Source organism: Ooceraea biroi, chromosome 10 (assembly GCF_003672135.1).
Source record: "Ooceraea biroi isolate clonal line C1 chromosome 10, Obir_v5.4, whole genome shotgun sequence".
Taxonomy (NCBI): Eukaryota; Metazoa; Arthropoda; class Insecta; order Hymenoptera; family Formicidae; genus Ooceraea; species Ooceraea biroi.
In genome coordinates this window covers 5,956,355-5,979,649 of record NC_039515.1, presented here as the reverse complement: position 1 = coordinate 5,979,649, position 23,295 = coordinate 5,956,355, and the positions used below count along the sequence as shown (strand labels likewise).

At 42.7% G+C, this 23,295-nt stretch overlaps 3 protein-coding genes across 3 annotated transcripts in view; 1 reads left to right on the top strand and 2 right to left on the bottom strand.

The window, feature by feature from the left end:
• The window catches only part of LOC113562716 (DNA polymerase alpha catalytic subunit-like), a 16,737-nt gene extending 15,990 nt beyond the window's left edge, over positions 1-747 (top strand). Inside the window, exons 5-7 of the mRNA XM_026972889.1 lie at positions 17-200; positions 273-401; positions 490-747. Coding sequence (XP_026828690.1) covers positions 17-200; positions 273-401; positions 490-728 — 552 coding nt within the window. The 3' untranslated portion in view covers positions 729-747. The remainder of the gene's footprint in view (positions 1-16; positions 201-272; positions 402-489) is intronic.
• The window catches only part of LOC105286186 (tudor domain-containing protein 7A), a 22,866-nt gene extending 11,009 nt beyond the window's left edge, over positions 1-11,857 (bottom strand). Inside the window, exons 1-10 of the mRNA XM_011350942.3 lie at positions 11,464-11,857; positions 10,140-10,294; positions 9,776-9,990; positions 9,438-9,601; positions 9,086-9,206; positions 8,729-9,001; positions 8,513-8,656; positions 8,090-8,431; positions 6,508-6,705; positions 6,176-6,433 (exon numbers count right to left, since the gene is read on the bottom strand). Coding sequence (XP_011349244.1) covers positions 6,176-6,433; positions 6,508-6,705; positions 8,090-8,431; positions 8,513-8,656; positions 8,729-9,001; positions 9,086-9,206; positions 9,438-9,601; positions 9,776-9,990; positions 10,140-10,224 — 1,800 coding nt within the window. The 5' untranslated portion in view covers positions 10,225-10,294; positions 11,464-11,857. The remainder of the gene's footprint in view (positions 1-6,175; positions 6,434-6,507; positions 6,706-8,089; positions 8,432-8,512; positions 8,657-8,728; positions 9,002-9,085; positions 9,207-9,437; positions 9,602-9,775; positions 9,991-10,139; positions 10,295-11,463) is intronic.
• Positions 11,858-15,169: 3,312 nt separating this feature from the next.
• LOC105286187 (polyadenylate-binding protein 1) lies at positions 15,170-23,282 on the bottom strand. Its single transcript, XM_011350943.2, has 4 exons — positions 22,549-23,282; positions 17,030-17,340; positions 15,993-16,941; positions 15,170-15,846 (listed from the first exon to the last, which is right to left on the bottom strand). Exons 1-4 carry the CDS (start codon positions 22,739-22,741, stop codon positions 15,398-15,400), a joined length of 1,902 nt encoding a protein of 633 aa, XP_011349245.1. The 5' UTR covers positions 22,742-23,282; the 3' UTR covers positions 15,170-15,397.
• Positions 23,283-23,295: the final 13 nt, after the last annotated feature.

Sequence of the window (23,295 nt, the reverse complement as noted above, 5' to 3'; positions counted from 1 at the left end):
TGACAAATTTTTTTAGGTATTAAAAACGAAAGAACACGAATGTAAAGACATCACGCCGGCGGAGACTCCGTCGTTTTACAACACGGCGGACAAACTGCTGAACTTAATGCACGTAACGTTGAGAGAGGCACGATACATTGTAACGATCGTGATGGACCTCAATGTCTTGCCGCTTGCGCTTCAAATCACTTGTTTAGCCGGTACGTTCAACGTTCATCCTTGACGAAGTAATTAAAACAATAGTGTATTAATCCTTGTGAATGTGGATGCAGGTAATATCTTGTCGAGGACACTGTTAGGCGGAAGGGCGGAGAGAAATGAGTATCTCTTGCTGCACGCTTTTCACCTGAAGGATTACATAACGCCGGATAAGAAACTGGAGAGGAAACTGCGGGACGATGGTAAAGTCTCAATGTATTATATATATTTCCTTGCATTCGTCGTTGTTACTCGGTCGGCCGCGTGTACTAATGATAGAGGCGCTTGCAGATGGCTCGCGCAGAAAGGCCGCGGCATACGCTGGAGGTCTGGTACTCGATCCGAAGAAAGGTTTCTATGACAAACTGGTGTTGTTGATGGATTTCAATTCCTTGTATCCCAGCATCATACAGGAGTACAACTTGTGCTTCACCACTGTGCCCGGTGCAGCCTACGCTGACGTTGAGGTACTCTTTGTTTTTCTTTTACGTCGAAAGTATTCAAGCAAATATATTAGGGGTGTGATTTAGTTTTGAGGGTTTTTTTTTGTTCAAAAACGCATGTATTTAAATATGATAACGAATGAATACCTTAATCAAAATATTTTCCTTCGTCTTCTATAACTTTTTCCCATCTTTCTGGCAAGAGATGGATTCCACCACGATAAAATGACTCTTCTTTTGAGTCGATCCATTCGTCGACGAATTTTCGCGCTTCTTCGAAATTATGAAAGTGTGTATCCTCTAAAGCGTGTTGCATCGACCGGAACAAATAATAATCGCATGGAGAATACGCGGGGTGCGGTAAGACTTCCCATTCAAGCTCTAATAGTGCTTGTTTCACTGATAACGCAACGTCAGGTCGAGCGTTGTCACGAAGAAGAATCACTTTCCGTCGTTTACTCGCAATTGGTGGTCGTTTTTGGTGCAATGCTTGCTTCAACTTGTACAATTGGTGTCGATAACGATCAGCCGTGACAGTCTCGTGCGGATTTAACAGCTCATAGTACACTATCCCACCAAATACGGAGCATTACTTTTCAACCGTGAATATTGCGTCTCGGAGTGGATGTTGATGGTTCGCCTGGATCCACCCATGATTTTCTGCGTTTCGGATTATCAAAATAGATCCACTTTTCATCCCCAGTACAATCCGAGACAAAAGACTCTTCTTTTTTTTGCCTGGCGATCAACGAAATGCAAATGTTCAACCGGTTCGCAATGGCACTTTCCGAGAATTGATGTCGAACCCATTTCCCTTTCTGAATTTTTCCCATTTCATGTAAATGTTTGGTAACTGTTGTACGATCAACATTTAATGCTCTGGCAAGAGATGGATTCCACCACGATAAAATGACTCTTCTTTTGAGTCGATCCATTCGTCGACGAATTTTCGCACTTCTTCGAAATTATGAAAGTGTGTATCCTCTAAAGCGTGTTGCATCGACCGGAACAAATAATAATCGCATGGAGAATACGCGGGGTGCGGTAAGACTTCCCATTCAAGCTCTAATAGTGCTTGTTTCACTGATAACGCAACGTCAGGTCGAGCGTTGTCACGAAGAAGAATCACTTTCCGTCGTTTACTCGCAATTGGTGGTCGTTTTTGGTGCAATGCTTGCTTCAACTTGTACAATTGGTGTCGATAACGATCAGCCGTGACAGTCTCGTGCGGATTTAACAGCTCATAGTACACTATCCCACCAAATACGGAGCATTACTTTTCAACCGTGAATATTGCGTCTCGGAGTGGATGTTGATGGTTCGCCTGGATCCACCCATGATTTTCTGCGTTTCGGATTATCAAAATAGATCCACTTTTCATCCCCAGTAACAATCCGAAACAAAAGACTCTTCTTTTTTTGCCTGGCGATCAACGAAATGCAAATGTTCAACCGGTTCGCAATGGCACCTTTCCAGAATTGATGTCGAACCCATTTCCCTTTCTGAATTTTTCCCATTTCATGGTAAATGTTTTGGTAACTGTTGTATGATCAACATTTAATGCTCTGGCAAGTTCTGAAGTGGATTGTGTTGGATTTTCGTCCAATAATGCTTTCAAATCTGCATTTTCAAGCTTTCTTGGTTTCCCGAGCGTTCTTTGTCCTTCACATCAGTATCACCACTTTTAAAGCGTCTAAACCAGTATTCACACGTCTTAAGGGGGAAGCCTGCTTTAGAACGTTGAAATAAGGTAATTTTACGAATTTTTTTGGAGAAACTATACAGCGGATCATTATAAACCTTTATGCATTTATTAGTACATGTTTAAAGATAAAAAAATTTTTTGATTTGAATATATCGCCTGTAGAGGTCGTCCTGGAGGCATCTTAGTGCAGCCGCATTGTAAATTAGTGAGCATTCTCCTGCCTCCAAATTTCATCCAAACTGAAAAATTGAAATATTTTCTTTATTTATGAATTCCCATCGTCGGAACCTTTAATATTCATAAAAACATTAAGTTAAACAATTATTTTGCATGAAAAAGTTCAAAAACTTTGCCTAAAAATCGTACTTTTGTGTTCTAAGCTCCACCATTTTGGCACTTTTCAACTTTTTTCTCTCTCTTTGGTTCATCGACGATGGGATTCATAAATAACGAAACGTATTTCAATTTTTCAGTTTGAGAAATTTGGAGGCAGGAAATGCTCACCAATTTCAATGCCGGCTGCACTAAGATCTCCAGGACGACCTCTACAAGCGATATATTCAAATAAAAATAATTTTTTTATCTTTAAACATTTACTAATAAATGCATCAAAGTTTTATAATGATCCGCTGTATAGTTTCTCTCTCTTCATAAAGCAGGCTCTCCCCTTAATCGAGTTCTGTTCGACTCGATCGCACTTTACGTTGATCGCATTTCTGTCTCGTAGGCGATCAGAGTAGCTCTCCTGGGATTAGAGAACTTCCGCGATTGTCCTCAGGCAATCGCTGAAATTGAAAACCTCCTTCTCGGTGATCGAGTGTTCTTAGTCCGAGTACACAGCACGAACGTCGACAAGTATGGTTCATACGCGAGAGTTACGTTCTATGACACCAGCGGAGACGATGACGTCGATATCAATCAAGTTTTATTCGAAAAGCTCATCGACGGACTTATTGATGCATCGCGATGCAAGTAATATCTTTAAATAAATCTTTGTTTGAAAAAATTATTTTAGACGGTAATTCTAATTTTCTATGTACGGTTTTGTGCCTTTGCAGCCAGGACGATTGGTGGAAATGTACGTCACGCATATAGACGAAAATGGAAAGATCTACGCGCAGTTGAACTCCCGCGGGTAGAAACTGCTTAATGTCGCACATGCCCGTTGACGACAGCATGTGTCCCTCGGTGACGGGACAGATCAACTTCACGAAGATGTATTTCGTGAAGTGCGACTCGCAGCTGTACAGGGCGAGAGCTGTACAGACCGTTCCTGACCGAACAAAGTAACTGTATTTTTAATGGACATCGGTCGAACCATTACGATATCGAGGCAAGATCTGCTTCAGACGGACATGGCCTCGATGGGTCTGCAGTGCATTCCTCCACAGGTAAAAGAAAAAAAAAACGAATTTTTCTCCAGTTTAATTCTTTAATATCTCATAATATCGATATTTACGTTTGTGTGTATGTATAAAAAACAATAGGCCACGCAATCTCCTTACATCAAATCGACCAGTCGACGCACGACGAGAGATTCGTGACTCGCTTCCGCGAGCTCGTCTCCGACGAGGACCTGCTTCTGGCGAAGATCAAAGATATCAGCAACGGAGTTCCGACGGTCCAGATCTTCAAGAGAGTTGGACCAAACAATTTGCTGGGTTGCATAAACACTTCGTTGCTTTACGACCTTGAGCTGGCAAAGTAAAGTTATATTCGTATCTAGTCAATAAAACAAGTTTCGTGATGTTTACGGCGCTTGACATGTTTAATGTATCTATTAATCGTTAGATCGATCACATTTTTTAAAGATAATTTTCCATCTTTTGAGACAACGTATATATGAATTTAACAAAGACACTTTACCGTTTGCAGGGCCAATGGAGACAGCAACAACAACGTCAAGACGAAAAAACGTTTGGAGCGAAAGAATTCGCGCGCGCTCGAGGCCGCCAGCAAGCTGAATCCACCCGAGATTTCAGACATCGCCATTATTTCGACGTTCATGTAACACTGGCCGCACATCCGGGACACTTTATCGTACAACCGCGGGACAGTGGTAGCAAATTGCAGGTAATAAAAATTGAACTAAGATAATAAGTTATTAATCTAAGATATTAAGGTGATAATTCAATGTTACTAATTCGACTTAAGGGGATCCTGGAGTGGCCAGTGAACTCCGTCGCGGCGTCTAACTTACCGGCGGAATCGATGATTTTCCTGCATTTTCTTTTTATTGAATTCACAGAATGAAAAATCCTTTTCCACGATGAAAGTACACGCAATAATGTAATGTGAAAGGCAGGACTTAACTTTCCAAACGGAAAAAAAAATATCACAATTTTTTATTCAGCCACGATTTCACAGGCATACGTAGGCACGAAATGATCACGATCTTTCTGCACTAATTACTTTTACACTAGGCTTCTAAACTCATTTCTAAAAGCTTCCCATATTCTTTCATTTTGTCCGTCCTTGCGATTATCGAATATTTGGCCACAAAACTGCAAAACATTTATATTAAGAACATTAATGTACGAGGTGACGTCACAATAAGTCGATAATAAAACTGTAAATTTTGTTGTCGTTTTTAACATAAAGTCGAGTTTCGCTCGGTATATTTCTTTGTATACTTTAATCGTGGAGAAGGATTTTTCATTCTATACAATCATTAAAGAGTAATTAGTACAGTAAGATCGACCAATTCCGCCGGTAATACAGACGACTCCAGGATCCCCTTAAGGGGAACCTGCTTTAGAACGTTGAAAATAAGGTATAATTTTACGAATTTTTTGGAGAAACTATACAGCGGATCATTATAAAACTTTGATGCATTTATTAGTACATGTTTAAAGATAACAAATTATTTTGTGATTGAATATATCGCCTGTAGGTCGTCCTAGAGGCATCTTAGTGCAGCCGGCATTGTAAATTGGTGAGCATTCTCCTGCCTCCAAATTTCATCCAAACTGAAAAATTAAAATATTTTCTCGTTATTTATGAATTCCATCGTCGATGAACCTTTAATATTCATAAAAACATTAAGTTAAACCAATTTTTTTATTTTTTGGGCCCCCCCCAATGTTTTTTTTTTTTTTCCCCATTCTCCCCCGAACGCTGAAAATAAGGTATATTTACGAATTGTTTTTGGAGAAACTATACAGTGGATCATTATAAAACTTTGATGCATTTATTAGTACATGTTTAAAGATAAAAAAATTATTTTTTTATTTGAATATATCGCTTGTAGAGGTCGTCCTGGAGAAATCTTAGTGCAGCCGCGTCGCCGGCATTGCAAATTGGTGAGCATTCTCCTGCCTCCAAATTTCGTCTAAACTGAAAAATTGAAATACGTTCTCGTTATTTATGAATTCCCATCGTCGATGAACCAAAGAGAGAAGAAAAAAGTTGAAAAGTGCCAAAATGGTGGAGCTTAGAACACAAAAGTACGATTTTTAGGCAAAGTTGTTGAACTTTTTCATGCAAAAGTAATTGTTTAACTTAATGTTTTTATGAATATTAAAGGTTCATCGACGATGGGAATTCATAAATAACGAGAACATATTTCAATTTTTCAGTTTGGATGAAATTTGGAGGCAGGAGAATGCTCACTAATTTACAATGCCGGCTGCACTAAGATGCCTCCAGGACGACCTCTACAGGCGATATATTCAAATCAAAAAATGTTTTTTATCTTTAAACATGTACTAATAAATGCATAAAAGGTTTATAATGATCCGCTGTATAGTTTCTCCAAAAAAATTCGTAAAATTATACCTTATTTTCAACGTTCTAAAGCAGGCTCCCCCCTTAAACACGCGTGATTTACCTGGGCCGACAGAGTGCAGAACCGCTTGTCCAAGGGATGCAGCACGTCGGGTTTGTACTGCCCCTCGTATCCCTCGTCGATGAAGAACACCGTGGCAACTTCGGTGTCCGAGTCGATATCTATGCATTGCACTCGGTGCCAGTAATCGTCCTCCAGAATGGCATAGAAGTCACCGATAACGCACGTCGTCGTCGTCGCAGGTTTTTTTATCTCGTTGTAATGCCTCGTCATCTCGTTCGTCATGTCGACAAAATTGTCCTGAAGAAAGAACAAAGCCCTTAGCTCGCACGGAGAAGTCGCAATGAAATCGATCTACTGCGCAATCCGCTTACGTTGTAGTCGTCATCGATGAGTCGGACCCAAATCTCGACGGTGCTCGTGACGCAGGTGGTGTACACGTTCCATATGGTCGTCCCAGGTACTTCCAGTTTGTCAGGTGCGGCAGGTCCGATCGGACTCAACAGTATCTTGTCGCTCGACGTGAGATTGTCCGATACGTTCTTATTTATGGATGCCGAACCTTCCGATCGCTGGAATAAGAAAATTAACGTTTAATTGGATTTTCGTAATGAAAATTGACCTCGATTAAGAAACAATCGCATGCACGCGTATATTGTATTGGGTTGTTCGGAAAGTAATTTCGTTTTTCACAAAGCGATGTCGTTAGTCGCGTTCCTCGATACTTAATCTTACTCTAAGCGGCAAATTCGTTTTATATTTTGACAACTGACATTTCAGACGTCATTTAGTATCTTATTGTGTTGCGATCTGTCAAGTAATTGTTTTTTGGCATCACATCAAACATGGAAAATCAAAGTGAGCATTTTCGTAATACTTTGCTTTTTTACTACCGAAAGGGTAAAAATGCAGTGCAAGCGAGAAAAAAATTGTGTACCGTGTACGGAGAAGATGTATTGAGTGAACGTCAGTATCAGAATTGGTTTTCGAAATTTCGTACTGGAAATTTCGATTTGAAAGATGCACCACGTTCAGGTCGGCCAATTAAAGCTGATGACGAGAAAATAAAGGCTCTGGTGGATGCAAACCGTCGCATAACAACACGCGAAATTGCTGAAAAGTTAAATTTATCGAATTCGACCGTTTACGATCATTTGAAACGCCTTGGATTCGTTTCGAAGCTCGATATTTGGGTTCCACACAATTTAAAGGAAATTGACTTGATTCGACGCATTACCATCTGCGATTCATCGTTGAAACGTGAAGAAAATGAACCATTTTTGAAGCGAATCATAACTGGAGATGAAAAATGGATTGTTTACGACAATGTTAAGCGAAAACGATCATGGTCCAGGCAAGATGAACCTGCTCAATCGACATCCAAGGCAGATATTCATCAAAAGAAGATCATGCTTTCTGTATGGTGGGATTGGAAGGGAATCGTATTTTTCGAGCTACTACCAAGCAACCAGACGATTGATTCGAAAGTGTATTGTCGTCAGCTGGATGAATTGGATGCTGCCATCAAGCAGAAGCGACCGGAATTGGCGAATAGGAAAGGTGTCGTATTCCATCACGACAATGCCGGACCACACACAAGTTTGGTCACTCGCCAGAAGCTTTTACAGCTTGGATGGGATGTGCTACCACACCCACCATACTCTCCTGATCTGGCACCATCCGATTACCATTTTTTCCGGTCTCTACAAAATTCTTTGAACAATGTAAACTTCGATTCAAATGAAGGCGTCAAAAACCACTTGCTTCAATTTTTTGTCAATAAGGAGAAGGACTTCTATGAGCGTGGAATCTTAAAGTTGCCAGAAAGATGGCGAAAGGTAGTGGAACAAAATGGCCAATACATCACTGAATAAAATTTATTCTAAATATGAAAAAACCGCCTTTCATTTTTCCTTGAAAAAACGAAATAACTTTCCGAACAACCCAATATATTACCTTGGTAGTCGGACGGGATCGGCAAAGTATCGTCGAATCGCCGACACCTTTCTCCTGACTAACATCCGCGATCTGCTCGGTAATCCTCTCCCAATCATGGGGAAGAGCTTCCCTGTACTGCTCGCTGTAATACTTTGGCAGCAGATGCATGAAGACTCCGCTCTGATGCAGAGTCACGATATCCAGGATACGTTCCTTCACCAACTGCACGTCAACCGTCGTCACCTCTGGGCTCGACGATTCCTTCGCAAGATTCACCAGCGCCAGTCGTGCCGCGATCTTTTCGGCCTCTCCTTGGGACGTCGCGTCTTCCGGGAAGGTATGGAACGTGTGCCCGGCGAGCTGCGGCATTCATTGATCGATCAACATCAAGGCAATCTTTCTGCAATCTCTCGGTGTAACGCACGATATGAATCAACGTACTTTTACGCTAGCATAAATAGTGATCTTGTCAGAATGCTTCTCTTTCTTCGAATACATCTTGTAGATCGGTGCCGATAAATTTAACGCATTGGCACGATTCTGCAGTTCCTCTCGAGGGTCGGAAGCGTGGTACGATGGTGCGCTCTAAAAGAAAATATATAGTTGTATGGAAAAAGAAGAAACACAACCGCAAACGTATAATTTGATTTAACAAACCATCTTTGTTCTTATTTGTGGTACATCTAAAAGGGATGGACGAATATACGAAGACGGTGTGCAACTATCGAATAAGGAAGGTACTTCAGGAGTAGGGAGACTTGAAGAAACTTTGAGCCGTTCGCTCAACTTTATGGGCTTCGGTTCCGCAGTCTTTGGTTTGATATCTATCACAGTTAATTTTCGGTCCAATACTTGGCATCTTGCATCATCGATGTTACAAGTACTTTGGTGTATAGGCGGTAGGTTTGGATTTAATTTCTCATTCAGTCTCTGAAAATATATCGATACGATTATAATAACGCGCGTTGCAGATTTATCGCGAGTTTTAAAGGATTTAAAGATGCGCACACTCACTTTCGCGGAAGAAGCTGGAGCATACTTCGGCGGAGTCTTCTCGAGCTTTCCACTCTGCAACATTGGATTCTGCGATATGGAAATTGGACACTGTACTATAGTGTCCATAAGAGGGACGGGCCTAAAATATTTTGCACTATGAACACAGGATTATATACATGCAAAATATATTAAACGCGATTTTAATTGGTCATTTATTCTCTTCAGGATTCACCAGAATTTGCGACTATCAAAAACAGTATATCTCGAACTACTAATGGAGAAGGTAGAAAGATTGTCAACAGTAAGAAAAACGCTGTACTTTCGTTTTTTAAAACCAAAACTAGATCTAGATTAGATATTCTAGAAATACCTGCTAAAATCTGTGTATAATGTACTCCTTCCAGGTGTCGACTTGAAGAAAGAATTAGACGAATTGGACGAATCCACGTAATTATTCCTATTATATTGGAAGTTATTGGAAGCATAGTTTCTAAAACCAGAAGAAGGACCTCTGACGTTTCGAGGGGGAATCCACTGGAAGACAATTTTCTATCAGTTACAGCGAAATTATTAACTGCATTTTTCATTTGAGCTTCTACATTCGAGCAAACATATCGCAATCTTCCCTAATCGACACTTATCAAGTGCCTCGAAGCAGTAATAGCAATTACGACTCTCTAAAAAAATAAAGCACTAATAAATGTTTACTCTTTTTGATTGCGTTGGCATTCTTCGTCGTGTTTTTTGTCGCGCAACTAATTTCGTGAGATGTGCTGTCGATTTGGTAGGCAGCGCTTCCATATACAGTTCTCCATTTCTTCTGGTCACTTTAATGTCTGGTATATTACGTACGAAAGCTTCCACCGAGGAATATCCGAATTTTTTGAAAGGTAAGGGTTCTCCTGCGATCACCTTGTAATCCACTACAAATAAAGAAAAGGTTCTCTCATCAATCTTTAGAATAACTGATGATCGAAATAAACAGAACACACAACGTGAAACAAACAGCTGTTGAAAGCCACCAGCGAATCAATCATACATTAAATACAATACATAACAATTTTGCACTTACCTCGCAAATTATCCAATTTGATGCCACCTTTGCACGATATCAAACATGAACGCAGGATTTTCACGACCTCTTCTTGATTATCCATAATAATTCTCTCTCTCAAAAACGAGAATACAAGAGAATGTATTTAAAGGCCGACTATACCAATCTGCAATCTAGAGATTTGAAAAAATAGAGTTTCCAATGACAAATATATGGCAGGATAAAAAAACGTTGATAAATGAACGAGGGTGGTGGAGATAGGTGGTGGAGATAAGATTGTCTTGCAAAGGGTCTTATAAGCATTCCAGGAACTTAATTCACTATGCCAAGAAAACAAACGGGATATCAAGTTACAAAGGAATGGAGATGTGGCTGCTCTCACACAAAGTAAAGTATTTTACGCGTTTATTTTATTATTAATATTGTTTCACGAGACACATAACAACAATGGTACACATATCTGTCTCAAACCAACAAATATCTTACAATGAAAAACGAAACTTGTGACAATATGGCAATATCAAAACTGAAAAATGGACAGCTATGCAATGTAACGGGATAAGCGGAAGAGGCAAGGGGGGAAAAGAAGGGATGAAAATAAAACATAAATTATATTAAATATAGATTACGAAAAATCCACTGAAATTAATTAAAAAGTTCTACGTATTCGGTTCATGTTTCTGCATCGCTTCCGAAAACTAGCAATTGCGCAGGAAGAAAAGCACAAAAGTATTTCCAAACAATGGACGTTTCGTCGCATTCGTCCTGTCCGCCCGAGGACACGAAACAAACGAAACCGCGACATAATTACCCGTGTCCATTCTTGTGTTTTTATTTAGTCGTCGCAATACACGCGCGAAGTATCCGAGAAATTCAATCGTAACGAGACGTGACATTTTTGTACCCTTTTTTCCTCCCCCATTTGGTTTTTACGTTTGGGGGAAGCAGGCGACGCAATACGCACGCAGGTAGCGCTGGCGAAAGCTTCGGCTCGCTCGGTTTACGCGTTTACCGTGCGCACGCTCGCGCACCTCTCAGGAAAACAAAGCAAAACCGTCGGCCGCGTTCAAATCGGACACGCCGAGGAGAACGAGGCCGACACCTGGTAAACAAACGAGGGGGAGGAAGGCGCTTCTACGCGCGGCGATGTTCCTGCGAGCGACGTCGCGATCGAACGGATCGAGCTGCACGAGGAAGCACCTCTATCTCTCGCGGCTAATTTCAGGTCGAGCGTCGGCTGCCGCCGCGGCTCTCGTTCGACTGTACGAGGTCATTATATCGAGGTCATTGGGGAACGGGGGATCTGTGCGTGCAGGAATGCACCTTCTGTCTGTCTGCCTACCTTTCTCTCTCTCTCTCTGTCTCTCGCCTCCGCTGCGTTCGACGACGAGCCGAACGACCGAATTTCGAGTTTTCAGCCACCGTCGCTGCCGTCGTCCTCGTCCTCGTCGACGTAATCACCGCCCGTTCAGTGTTCGTTCGTCGAGAGACGAGCCAGCGGCTGGGCGCGACCTTCCTCGCGCGTCCTCGACCGGCTTTAACGAGTCCAACTTGTCACGAAACGTCGCACCGCACCACTCGACTCGACCAAACTCGACTGCCTGCCGACGTTCGCGCAATTTCACCGGACGACGTTCCTGCCGCGAGGGGAGGGGCACATTCTGTCTCTTTCCAACCGCGCGACAGCCTATCCGATCGCCAAAATGGACCGCAACGTCGCGTCCGCCAATCGCCTGCCTGCCTCCAGGAAACGCGCGGAGAGTAATTAAAAGAATCAAATAAAAGAAGAACGTCGCTGTCACGCGTGCGCAAACGCGACGTATTTGAACGACGTGTTCGACGTTACGAACGAGCGTTTTTCTTTCTATCGCAATTTCTCTCGAATCTCCCCAGAGTTTTCCACTTTCGTTTGTCGATACGTTTGCACGATTATAATTGGTCCAATGTAATTTATATGACTTTTAGTGAATATAAAATTGAAAGGTTCAATAAATTTCGAGTTTCCAAATAATTCTTCGCAACAAAATCGCTTAAGGGGGGAGCCTGCTTTAGAACGCTAAAAATAAGGTATATTTTACGAATTGTTGTTGGAGAAACTATACAGCGGATCATTATGAAACTTTGATGCATTTATTAGTACATGTTTAAAGATAAAAAAATTATTTTTTGATTTGAATATATCGCTTGTAGAGGTCGTCCTGGAGAAATCTTAGTGCAGCCGCGTCGCCGGCATTGCAAATTGGTGAGCATTCTCCTGCCTCCAAATTTCGTCTGAACTGAAAAATTGAAATATGTTCTCGTTATTTATGAATTCCCATCGTCGATGAACCAAAGAGAGAAGAAAAAAGTTGAAAAGTGCCAAAATGATGGAGCTTAGAACACAAAAGTACGATTTTTAGGCAAAGTTTTTGAACTTTTTCATGCAAAAATAATTGTTTAACTTAATGTTTTTATGAATATTAAAGGTTCATCGACGATGGGAATTTATAAATAACGAGAAAATATTTCAATTTTTCAGTTTGGATGAAATTTGGAGGCAGGAGAATGCTCACCAATTTGCAATACCGGCTGCACTAAGATGCCTCCAGGACGACCTCTACAGGCAATATATTCAAATCAACAAATAATTTTTTTATCTTTAAACATGTACTAATAAATGCATCAAAGTTTCATAATGATCCGCTGTATAGTTTCTCCAACAACAATTCGTAAAATATACCTTATTTTCAGCGTTCTAAAGCAGGCTCCCCCCTTAAGGGGATGCTGGAGTTGGTAGTGAACTATTTTTTCACTATAGCGATGGTAATTGCAGTTTCGAAAATTCTCTTTATCGCTTGTGCAGAATAAAAAATCCTTTTCCACAAATGAAGTATAGATAGAAAGAAAGTCCGCTCTACAGGACTTTATATTCAAAATGGAACAAAGTTAGAAAAGACAAATGCAAGTTTTTAACTTTTTGCCATTTTGAGTATAAAGTCCTGTAGAGCGGACTTTCTTTCTATCTATACTTCATTTGTGGAAAAGGATTTTTTATTCTGCACAAGCAATAAAGAGAATTTTCGAAACTGCAATTACCATCGCTATAGTGAAAAAATAGTTCACTACCAACTCCAGCATCCCCTTAAGGGGGGAGCCTGCTTTAGAACGCTGAAAATAAGGTATATTTTACGAATTGTTGTTGGAGAAACTATACAGCGGATCATTATGAAACTTTGATGCATTTATTAGTACATGTTTAAAGATAAAAAAATTATTTTTTGATTTGAATATATCGCTTGTAGAGGTCGTCCTGGAGAAATCTTAGTGCAGCCGCGTCGCCGGCATTGCAAATTGGTGAGCATTCTCCTGCCTCCAAATTTCGTCTGAACTGAAAAATTGAAATATGTTCTCGTTATTTATGAATTCCCATCGTCGATGAACCAAAGAGAGAAGAAAAAAGTTGAAAAGTGCCAAAATGATGGAGCTTAGAACACAAAAGTACGATTTTTAGGCAAAGTTTTTGAACTTTTTCATGCAAAAATAATTGTTTAACTTAATGTTTTTATGAATATTAAAGGTTCATCGACGATGGGAATTTATAAATAACGAGAAAATATTTCAATTTTTCAGTTTGGATGAAATTTGGAGGCAGGAGAATGCTCACCAATTTGCAATACCGGCTGCACTAAGATGCCTCCAGGACGACCTCTACAGGCAATATATTCAAATCAACAAATAATTTTTTTATCTTTAAACATGTACTAATAAATGCATAAAAGTTTTATAATGATCCGCTGTATAGTTTCTTCAAAAACAATTCGTAAAATATACCTTATTTTCAACGTTCTAAAGCAGGCTCCCCCCTTAAGGGGATGCTGGAGTTGCTAGTGAACTATTTTTTCACTATAGCGATGGTAATTGCAGTTTCGAAAATTCTCTTTATCGCTTGTGCAGAATAAAAAATCCTTTTCCACAAATGAAGTATAGATAGAAAGAAAGTCCGCTCTACAGGACTTCATACTCAAAATGGAAAAAAGTTAAAAACTTGCATTTGGCTTTTCTAACTGTGTTCCATTTTGAATATAAAGTCCTGTAGAGCGGACTTTCTTTCTATCTATACTTCATTTGTGGAAAATGGAAAAAAGTTAAAAACTTGCATTTGTCTTTTCTAACTTTGTTCCATTTTGAATATAAAGTCCTGTAGAGCGGACTTTCTTTCTATCTATACTTCATTTGTGGAAAAGGATTTTTTATTCTGCACAAGTAATAAAGAGAATTTTCGAAACTGCAATTACCATCGCTATAGTGAAAAAATAGTTCACTAGCAACTCCAGCTTCCCCTTAAGGTGATCCTGGAGTGGCCAGTGAACTCCGTCGCGGCGTCTGTATTACCGGCGAAATCGGTGATTTTCCTGCATTTTCTTTTTATTGAATTCACAGAATGAAAAATCCTTTTCCACGATGAAAGTACACACAATAATGTAGTGTGGAAAATAGGAAAATTGTGATTTTATTTCCATTTGGAAAGTTAAGTCCTATTTTCCACACTACATTATCGCGTGTACTTTCATCGTGGAAAAGGATTTTTCATTCTGTGAATTCAATAAAAAGATATATTTCTTGAAAGATGCAGGAAAATCACCGATTCCGCCGGTAATACAGACGACTCCAGGATCGCCTTAAAACGCCTCACAATTTTAGCTTGCATCGGAATTGCTGATCCCGTGACAATCTCTATTGCTAAAACTTTGGATTCCAAAATTTCGTTTACGAATTTAATTGCAAAATATCTCACTCCTAGTTCTCTCCCTTTGCTTTAATTGACCGCAAGTTTTGATCCAAGATTGCTTCGTACAACATTGATTCAGGATCATGTGGCAAAAAAGGAAATGCAAAATTAAATAAAGTGTGTTCATTGATTGCAACGGTTGCAGAACTGTTGAGCAACAAACTGTCCGCAATCATGCATGTATTTTCTAATCCTGTTGAATTAAATTGACACAAGGGTGCCCAATCGCATTGAGAAAGACGAGTGAACCGTTGCATTCTTTGAACACTGATCAGATACATAGATACACATTGAAAGAAGAATTTATTATCATAAAATTTTAGAAGAAAAACCCTTTGTAGGTTCAGTTTCGAATAATCGACTGATCACATAATGCTTGGAAACTCGGACACGTCAACCACGAAAGGGTTTCTCGACGATTAAATTGCGCAAGAATTCAAAAAAATAAAAATAAAATGAAGAAGAAAAAAAGAATTCATGTCCGATTCGTCAGCGATTGAGAATATGCTTATTCTTTTTTCGGTGCAACTGCTTGCTTTGCTTGATGGGCTTGCAGCACGGCCACAGCTTCCTCGACTTTAGCCTTCAGCGACTCGTTGTGTTCCAACATATGAAGCAGCTCGCTGTTGTCGATCTCCAACAGCATACCGGTGATCTTGCCAGTCAGCGACGGGTACATGCACTGGATCAATGGGAACAGTCGTTCGCCCAACATCTGTTTCTGTTCTTGCGGTGGTGCTGCAGCCAGCATCGATGCAGTGAGTGGTTCTTGGCCCTGGATGTGGACAGCCTGTTGCACAGGAGCTTGAGTGGGCATCGCCATGGCCGCTTGCGGTGGATTGCGCATGTTCGCGGTGTATTTGTAGTTCGACGGACGGCTCTGACCGGGCGAGACCCCGACAGCAGGGCCAGCCATGGAACGGCTCTGTATATTGGCGCCTCCAACCGCTTGTTGACCTGAAGGAACAAAAACAGGCGTGAGGTCGACGATCCTATCGTTCCGATGATTCATTATTTCTTACGATATTGACGTTAACTGTCATCTGTTAAAGGGGATTGACCATTCTTTGACCGCGGTATAACGCGAGAAATCTTTTTCTTACCTGTAATAGGTCTGGCAGACATGCTGTTACGCAAGGCGCTAGCCTGCGCAGCGGGAGCGCGCGGTGCCGGTCTGAAAGGCGCAGCTTGCATCGCTGCGAATCCAGAGCTGCCGGTCTGGGCGTTTGGCCGTACTTGATTCGGTTGTGCCGGCCAGCGCGGAGTAGCGCGAATCTGTGCCATCTGAGCAGGCCCGTAGAAACGTTGCGGCTGCGGTATCGTGGGGACGAAGTAACTACCTGCGTTACCAGGCTGGAATATCTGGCCCATCTGTTGCATGCGTACATTCGCCATGCGCTGCATGTATTGCGAAGCAAGATGAGCTTTACGATCCTCCTTGCGTTGCGCCAGAGCAACGTAAAGGGGCTTGGAACCCACGATGCGTCCGTTCATCTCGGTCACCGCTTTGGTCGCCTCTTCCGGCTGGGAGAAGCAGACGAATCCGAAGCCCTTGCTACGTCCCTCCTCCATCATCACCTTGGCGGATGTAATTGTACCGAAGGGCGTGAACTCCTTGCGCAGACGCTCGTCGTCGATGGTGTCGTCCAGATTCTTCACGTACAAGTTCACGCCCTGATAGCGGTTCAGACGCTCGATCTTCAGCTGTTCGAACTTCCGTTTCAGCTCCTGCTGCCGCTCGGCCTTCTTCTGAGCGCGTCCGACGTACATGCACTTGTTCTCGGCAATCTCCTTGCCATTCAGCTCGATTACCGCTCGCTCAGCCGCGTCTGGGTCCTCGAACGCGACGAATCCAAAACCGCGCGATTTACCGTCGTCCTTGCTCATCACTTTGTGACTGGTAATGGTCCCGTACTTCTCAAACATCTCCTTCAGCTTGTCATCCGTCATATCTTCGCCAAAGTTCTTCACGTAGACATTCGTGAAAAGCTTGGCCTTCTCGCCCAACTCCTTTTCGCGTTCCTTACGCGGAATGAACTTTCCAACATAAACCTGCGTACGATTTCAAAACAAAGGTTAGCGTAACGTGCAAGATGTCCATCTGCTTCGTTTCGTTTATACACAGAGAGCCGTTACTCACCTTCTTGCCGTTCAACAACATGCCGTTGACTTTATCGATGGATTTATTCGCGGCTTCCTCGGTCTCGAAATGAACAAAGCCATAACCCTTAGAGGCGCCCGATTCATCTTGCGCTACCTTGCAGCTTAATATGTTACCAAACGCGGAGAAGGTATCGTACATTGCTTTATTGTCTATATTTTTGTCTAGGTTCTTTATAAATACATTTCCAACGCCTGATTTGCGGAGGGAAGGATCTCGCTGGGACCACATAATTCGAATAGGCCGCCCCTTTATCATATCAAAGTTCATCGTATCGAGGGCGCGTTCAGCTGAAACATAAACATTTACAAATACACTTATATGCGAACGTTCTTCTCTCTCTTGTTGTTGTTGTTGTTGTTATGAAAGTCAGACGGGATTTGGAAACCACGTCGTCGAAAACAAATCCCTTTATCGTTAAATAAATTTATATGTCTATATATAAGTGCAATCAGAATTTAATTAAAGGCACATTTGTAAATTGCACAGAATTGAATGCAAATCTTTCCGAAGGAAAAGATGTTTCACAACAATTTAAGAGACGTACCATATCATTAATAAAAAGATAAAGAAAATTAATATAAAGTATAGAAAAATATCATTAAAGTGACAGAGCAATTCGATTAATAATTAAAGAAAACATCTAAAATTTCAGCAAAATTTGAGTATAATGATGTTAACATATATAATATGAATAGCTTTCTTATCGATCGTTATCTTATCCTTCATATCACTGGCATCTAAGGGGCCATTTCAACAAAAAGAAAAAAATATACATATATATAATTCTTTATTACTTGATGAAACTTCACAGTTTCATGTGATGTAATATTCTAACGAAAATATTAATCTCCCTAATTATTATAAGAAGATTAGCAACATGTGATATTTTCAATAGAATATTACACAGTTTCATCAAGTAACAAAGAATTTATATATTTTTTTTTCTTTTTGTTGAAATGGCCTCTTAGATGCCAGTAATATGAAGGATAAGATAACGATTGATAAGAAAGCTATTCATTTTATATACCTTGACAACGTCATTATACTCAAAGTTTGCTCAAATGTGAATGTTTTCTTTAATTATTAATCGGATTGCTCTGTCACTTTAATGATGTTTAACTATATTTTATATTAATTTTCTTTATCTTTTTATTAATGATATGGTATGTCTTTTACATTGTTGTAAAACATGTTTTCCTTCGATAATAGAGTTTAGCATTGTCCATAAATCCAAAGGAATCCAAGGAATTACGAAGGTAGATACAATATCTGAAGAGAAATTTTGGAATGAACATATGCTGAGGAAACAAAAAAAAGAGAAACGAACGAGCGGCAATAAATTTCCATTCTTTGGACAAGTTTTCCTCATATCACTTTGACCTTGGACTTAATTTATATTATTATATTGCCTTAAGTTTCTCTATCGCTTTGACCTTGGATTCCTATGTTCACGAGATAAAATAAGAACCCCCGTTTCTTTTCTTTCCTTATCAGACTAATCGCCGCGCTTAATGTTGCTACAAATAATAATGATGATGATGATGATAAACGGTTAAACATATGGACAGGCATGTAAAAACAGATGTTTCTTTCTGCGTATTTACATTAAAATCCTGCTGAATTCTGCAGAAGGTAGACTTGAATATGCGAGGAAATAATCCAGATAGGCCGGTTCCCTTTGGCAGGTAAGAAAACCCACACGCTCCTGAAAATATTTTTCTCTCCTCTCGTTCTCCTTTTTCCAATAGCGAGAAATGTTAACTTTCTCGTTTCAAGGGGAAAACCGTCCACGTGACGTGTCGTAACGGCCAGAGACAACAGCCTTTGCGTTCGATCGCAGAGCGCGCTGTGCTCTCCGGACTTTTCTAATGCATTTTCTCGGGGTACGAAGATCCGCGATTCTCATCTCGAAATCGCGTGGTACTGTAAGAGGCGAAAAATAACTAGGAGACTGCCTTAGATTTGAACTCGAACTCTCCGGGATCCCTGGTTCACACGCCTAGGTCCTTAGGCTGTACGGCCAATACTCCTACCCTTGTGATCAACTTGTTTTCATTCCGATCCTCTATACGACCTGTCAGTCTCGACTGTCTTTCCAGATCTTACAGCTCGGCCAGCCTGACATTACATTCGTCCCCGAATGTCTCCAAATCGTCGGTTCACTCCACTCGAGTCCCTCTCAACCTCCATTTTTGGTTCACTCTTCTGAGTCCCTCCCAACATCCATGTTGGTTCACTCCTCTGAGTCCTTCCCAATCTCCATGTTGATTCACTCCTCTGAGTCCGTCCCGACCTCCATGTTCAGGCTTCACTACCGGCCAGCTGCTTCTCAACTCCCTCCTCTCCGAGGGGTAGCGGATGAATCTCAACTGTCTTCGAGGGGTAGCGGATTTTATCCCACTTCTGAACTGTAAGAGGCGAAAAATAACTAGGAGACTGCCTTAGATTAGAACTCGAACTCTCCGGGATCCCTGGTTCACACGCCTAGGTCTTAGGCTGTACGGCCAATGCTCCTACCGTTGTGATCAACTTGTTTTCATTCCGATCCTCTATACGACCTGTCAGTCTCGACTGTCTTTCCAGATCTTACAGCTCGGCCAGCCTGACATTACATTCGTCCCCGAATGTCTCCAAATCGTCGGTTCACTCCACTCGAGTCCCTCTCAACCTCCATTTTTGGTTCACTCCTCTGAGTCCTTCCCAACCTCCATGTTGGTTCACTCCTCTGAGTCCTTCCCAACCTCCATGTTGGTTCACTCCTGAGTCTTTCCCAATCTCCATGTTGGTTCACTCCTCTGAGTCCGTCCCGACCTCCATGTTCAGGCTTCACTACCGGCCAGCTGCTTCTCGACTCCCTCCTCTCCGAGGGGTAGCGGATGAATCTCAACTGTCTCGAGGGTTAGCGGATTTTATCCCACTTCTGAACTGTAAGAGGCGAAAAATAACTAGGAGACTGCCTTAGATTTGAACTCGAACTCTCCGGGATCCCTGGTTCGCACGCCTAGGTCTTAGGCTGTACGGCCAATGCTCCTACCGTTGTGATCAACTTGTTTTCATTCCGATCCTCTATACGACCTGTCAGTCTCGACTGTCTTTCCAGATCTTACAGCTCGGCCAGCCTGACATTACATTCGTCCCCGAATGTCTCCAAATCGTCGGTTCACTCCACTCGAGTCCCTCTCAACCTCCATTTTTGGTTCACTCCTCTGAGTCCTTCCCAACCTCCATGTTGGTTCACTCCTCTGAGTCCTTCCCAACCTCCATGTTGGTTCACTCCTGAGTCTTTCCCAATCTCCATGTTGGTTCACTCCTCTGAGTCCGTCCCGACCTCCATGTTCAGGCTTCACTACCGGCCAGCTGCTTCTCGACTCCCTCCTCTCCGAGGGGTAGCGGATGAATCTCAACTGTCTCCGAGGGTTAGCGGATTTTATCCCACTTCTGAACTGTAAGAGGCGAAAAATAACTAGGAGACTGCCTTAGATTTGAACTCGAACTCTCCGGGATCCCTGGTTCGCACGCCTAGGTCTTAGGCTGTACGGCCAATGCTCCTACCGTTGTGATCAACTTGTTTTCATTCCGATCCTCTATACGACCTGTCAGTCTCGACTGTCTTTCCAGATCTTACAGCTCGGCCAGCCTGACATTACATTCGTCCCCGAATGTCTCCAAATCGTCGGTTCACTCCACTCGAGTCCCTCTCAACCTCCATTTTTGGTTCACTCCTCTGAGTCCTTCCCAACCTCCATGTTGGTTCACTCCTCTGAGTCCTTCCCAACCTCCATGTTGGTTCACTCCTGAGTCTTTCCCAATCTCCATGTTGGTTCACTCCTCTGAGTCCGTCCCGACCTCCATGTTCAGGCTTCACTACCGGCCAGCTGCTTCTCGACTCCCTCCTCTCCGAGGGGTAGCGGATGAATCTCAACTGTCTCCGAGGGTTAGCGGATTTTATCCCACTTCTGAACTGTAAGAGGCGAAAAATAACTAGGAGACTGCCTTAGATTTGAACTCGAACTCTCCGGGATCCCTGGTTCGCACGCCTAGGTCTTAGGCTGTACGGCCAATGCTCCTACCCTTGTGATCAACTTGTTTTCATTCCGATCCTCTATACGACCTGTCAGTCTCGACTGTCTTTCCAGATCTTACAGCTCGGCCAGCCTGACATTACATTCGTCCCCGAATGTCTCCAAATCGTCGGTTCACTCCACTCGAGTCCCTCTCAACCTCCATTTTTGGTTCACTCCTCTGAGTCCCTCCCAACCTCCATGTTGGTTCACTCCTTCTTCCACTCCATGTGGTCCTCTTCCCAATCTCCATGTTGGTTCACTCCTCTGAGTCCGTCCCGACCTCCATGTTCAGGCTTCACTACCGGCCAGCTGCTTCTCGACTCCCTCCTCTCCGAGGGGTAGCGGATGAATCTCAACTGTCTTCGAGGGGTAGCGGATTTTATCCCACTTCTGAACTGTAAGAGGCGAAAAATAACTAGGAGACTGCCTTAGATTTGAACTCGAACTCTCCGGGATCCCTGGTTCGCACGCCTAGGTCTTAGGCTGTACGGCCAATGCTCCTACCGTTGTGATCACCTTGTTTTCATTCCGATCCTCTATACGACCTGTCAGTCTCGACTGTCTTTCCAGATCTTACAGCTCGGCCAGCCTGACATTACATTCGTCCCCGAATGTCTCCAAATCGTCGGTTCACTCCACTCGAGTCCCTCTCAACCTCCATTTTTGGTTCACTCCTCTGAGTCCTTCCCAACCTCCATGTTGGTTCACTCCTGAGTCTTTCCCAATCTCCATGTTGGTTCACTCCTCTGAGTCCTCCCCAATCTCCATGTTGGTTCACTCCTCTGAGTCCGTCCCGACCTCCATGTTCAGGCTTCACTACCGGCCAGCTGCTTCTCAACTCCCTCCTCTCCGAGGGGTAGCGGATTTTATCCCACTTCTGAACTGTAAGAGGCGAAAAATAACTAGGAGACTACCTTAGATTTGAACTCGAACTCTCCGGGATCCCTGGTTCACACGCCTAGGTCCTTAGGCTGTACGGCCAATGCTCCTACCGTTGTGATCAACTTGTTTTCATTCCGATCCTCTATACGACCTGTCAGTCTCGACTGTCTTTCCAGATCTTACAGTACGTCGTAACATCCGCACGGACGATGCCGACGGCTCGCGGACGCGCGAGAGCCAGAGATCCGCGTGTCGGTGCGCATCCGTTTGAAGACTCCGAGATAAAGCGAGATAAAGGAGAATGAGAGAGAGAGAAAAAAAGAAGAGAACAGCGTGCCCTTTCCCCCCCTCCGCGCCACATCAAGGTGGTTTTAACCGTTAACCGCCATTACGTAGCGACTACGCGAATTCAATATGGTGGACGCTAATGTAGGCATGCAGCGCAGCGCAGCGCGGCGTAGCACGTGCGAGACACGCGCAGCCATACGCAGCAAAATGCCCGATTTCGTCATTCGACGATAAATGATGAACCGATTGACAATGACTCACCATCAGCCGGTTGTTGGAAGTTGACATAAGCGTATCCGAGCGAGCGACGGGTGATCATGTCACGGCAGACGCGTATGGACAGCACGGGTCCGGCCGATGAAAACTTCTCGAACAGCATAGCCTCGGTGATGTCGGTATGTAAATCACCGACGTAGAGCGATGCCATGGGGTAGTTGGGCGCACCGGGATTCATGGTGGCGGCGATGCGGTGTCACGGTTCAGCACGTAGAGAAAGAAAGAGAGAGAGAGAGAGATAAAAGAGAGAGAAAGTGATGCTCTTCCGAGGGAATCGCTCGTATTCTCGAGCAAGGATCCGCTTCGCCCCTTCTCCTCCTCCTTCTTCTTTCTTCTTCTTCTCACAATATGGCTCGCCTTCTTCCGACTCGCCAAGTCTCGTCTCTCGTCGCGTCTCTCGTTCCTGCACGCTGCCTGGCTCGCTTCGGCCTCGTGCCTATTTCCGCGAGCGACGACGATGACGATTACACTAACTCTTTTTTTTTATCACCACGCTGTTACCCGAGGTTGCGTCGATTTTCACCTACGGTTTTGCGATTTTTTTGTATGCGTTTTTCGAAGATTTTTTTTACTTTTTTTGGGTTTTTCTAGGAGAGTTAGTTTCACGAATCAAGGTAGGTTGTGTGGCCTAATTTACTGAAAAAAAGGAGACACACAACCACACGTGAACACAACTCTACTCGTACTGAGGCGAAGAGCGTCGCGCACCTTCCCGTACCCGTTTATATACGG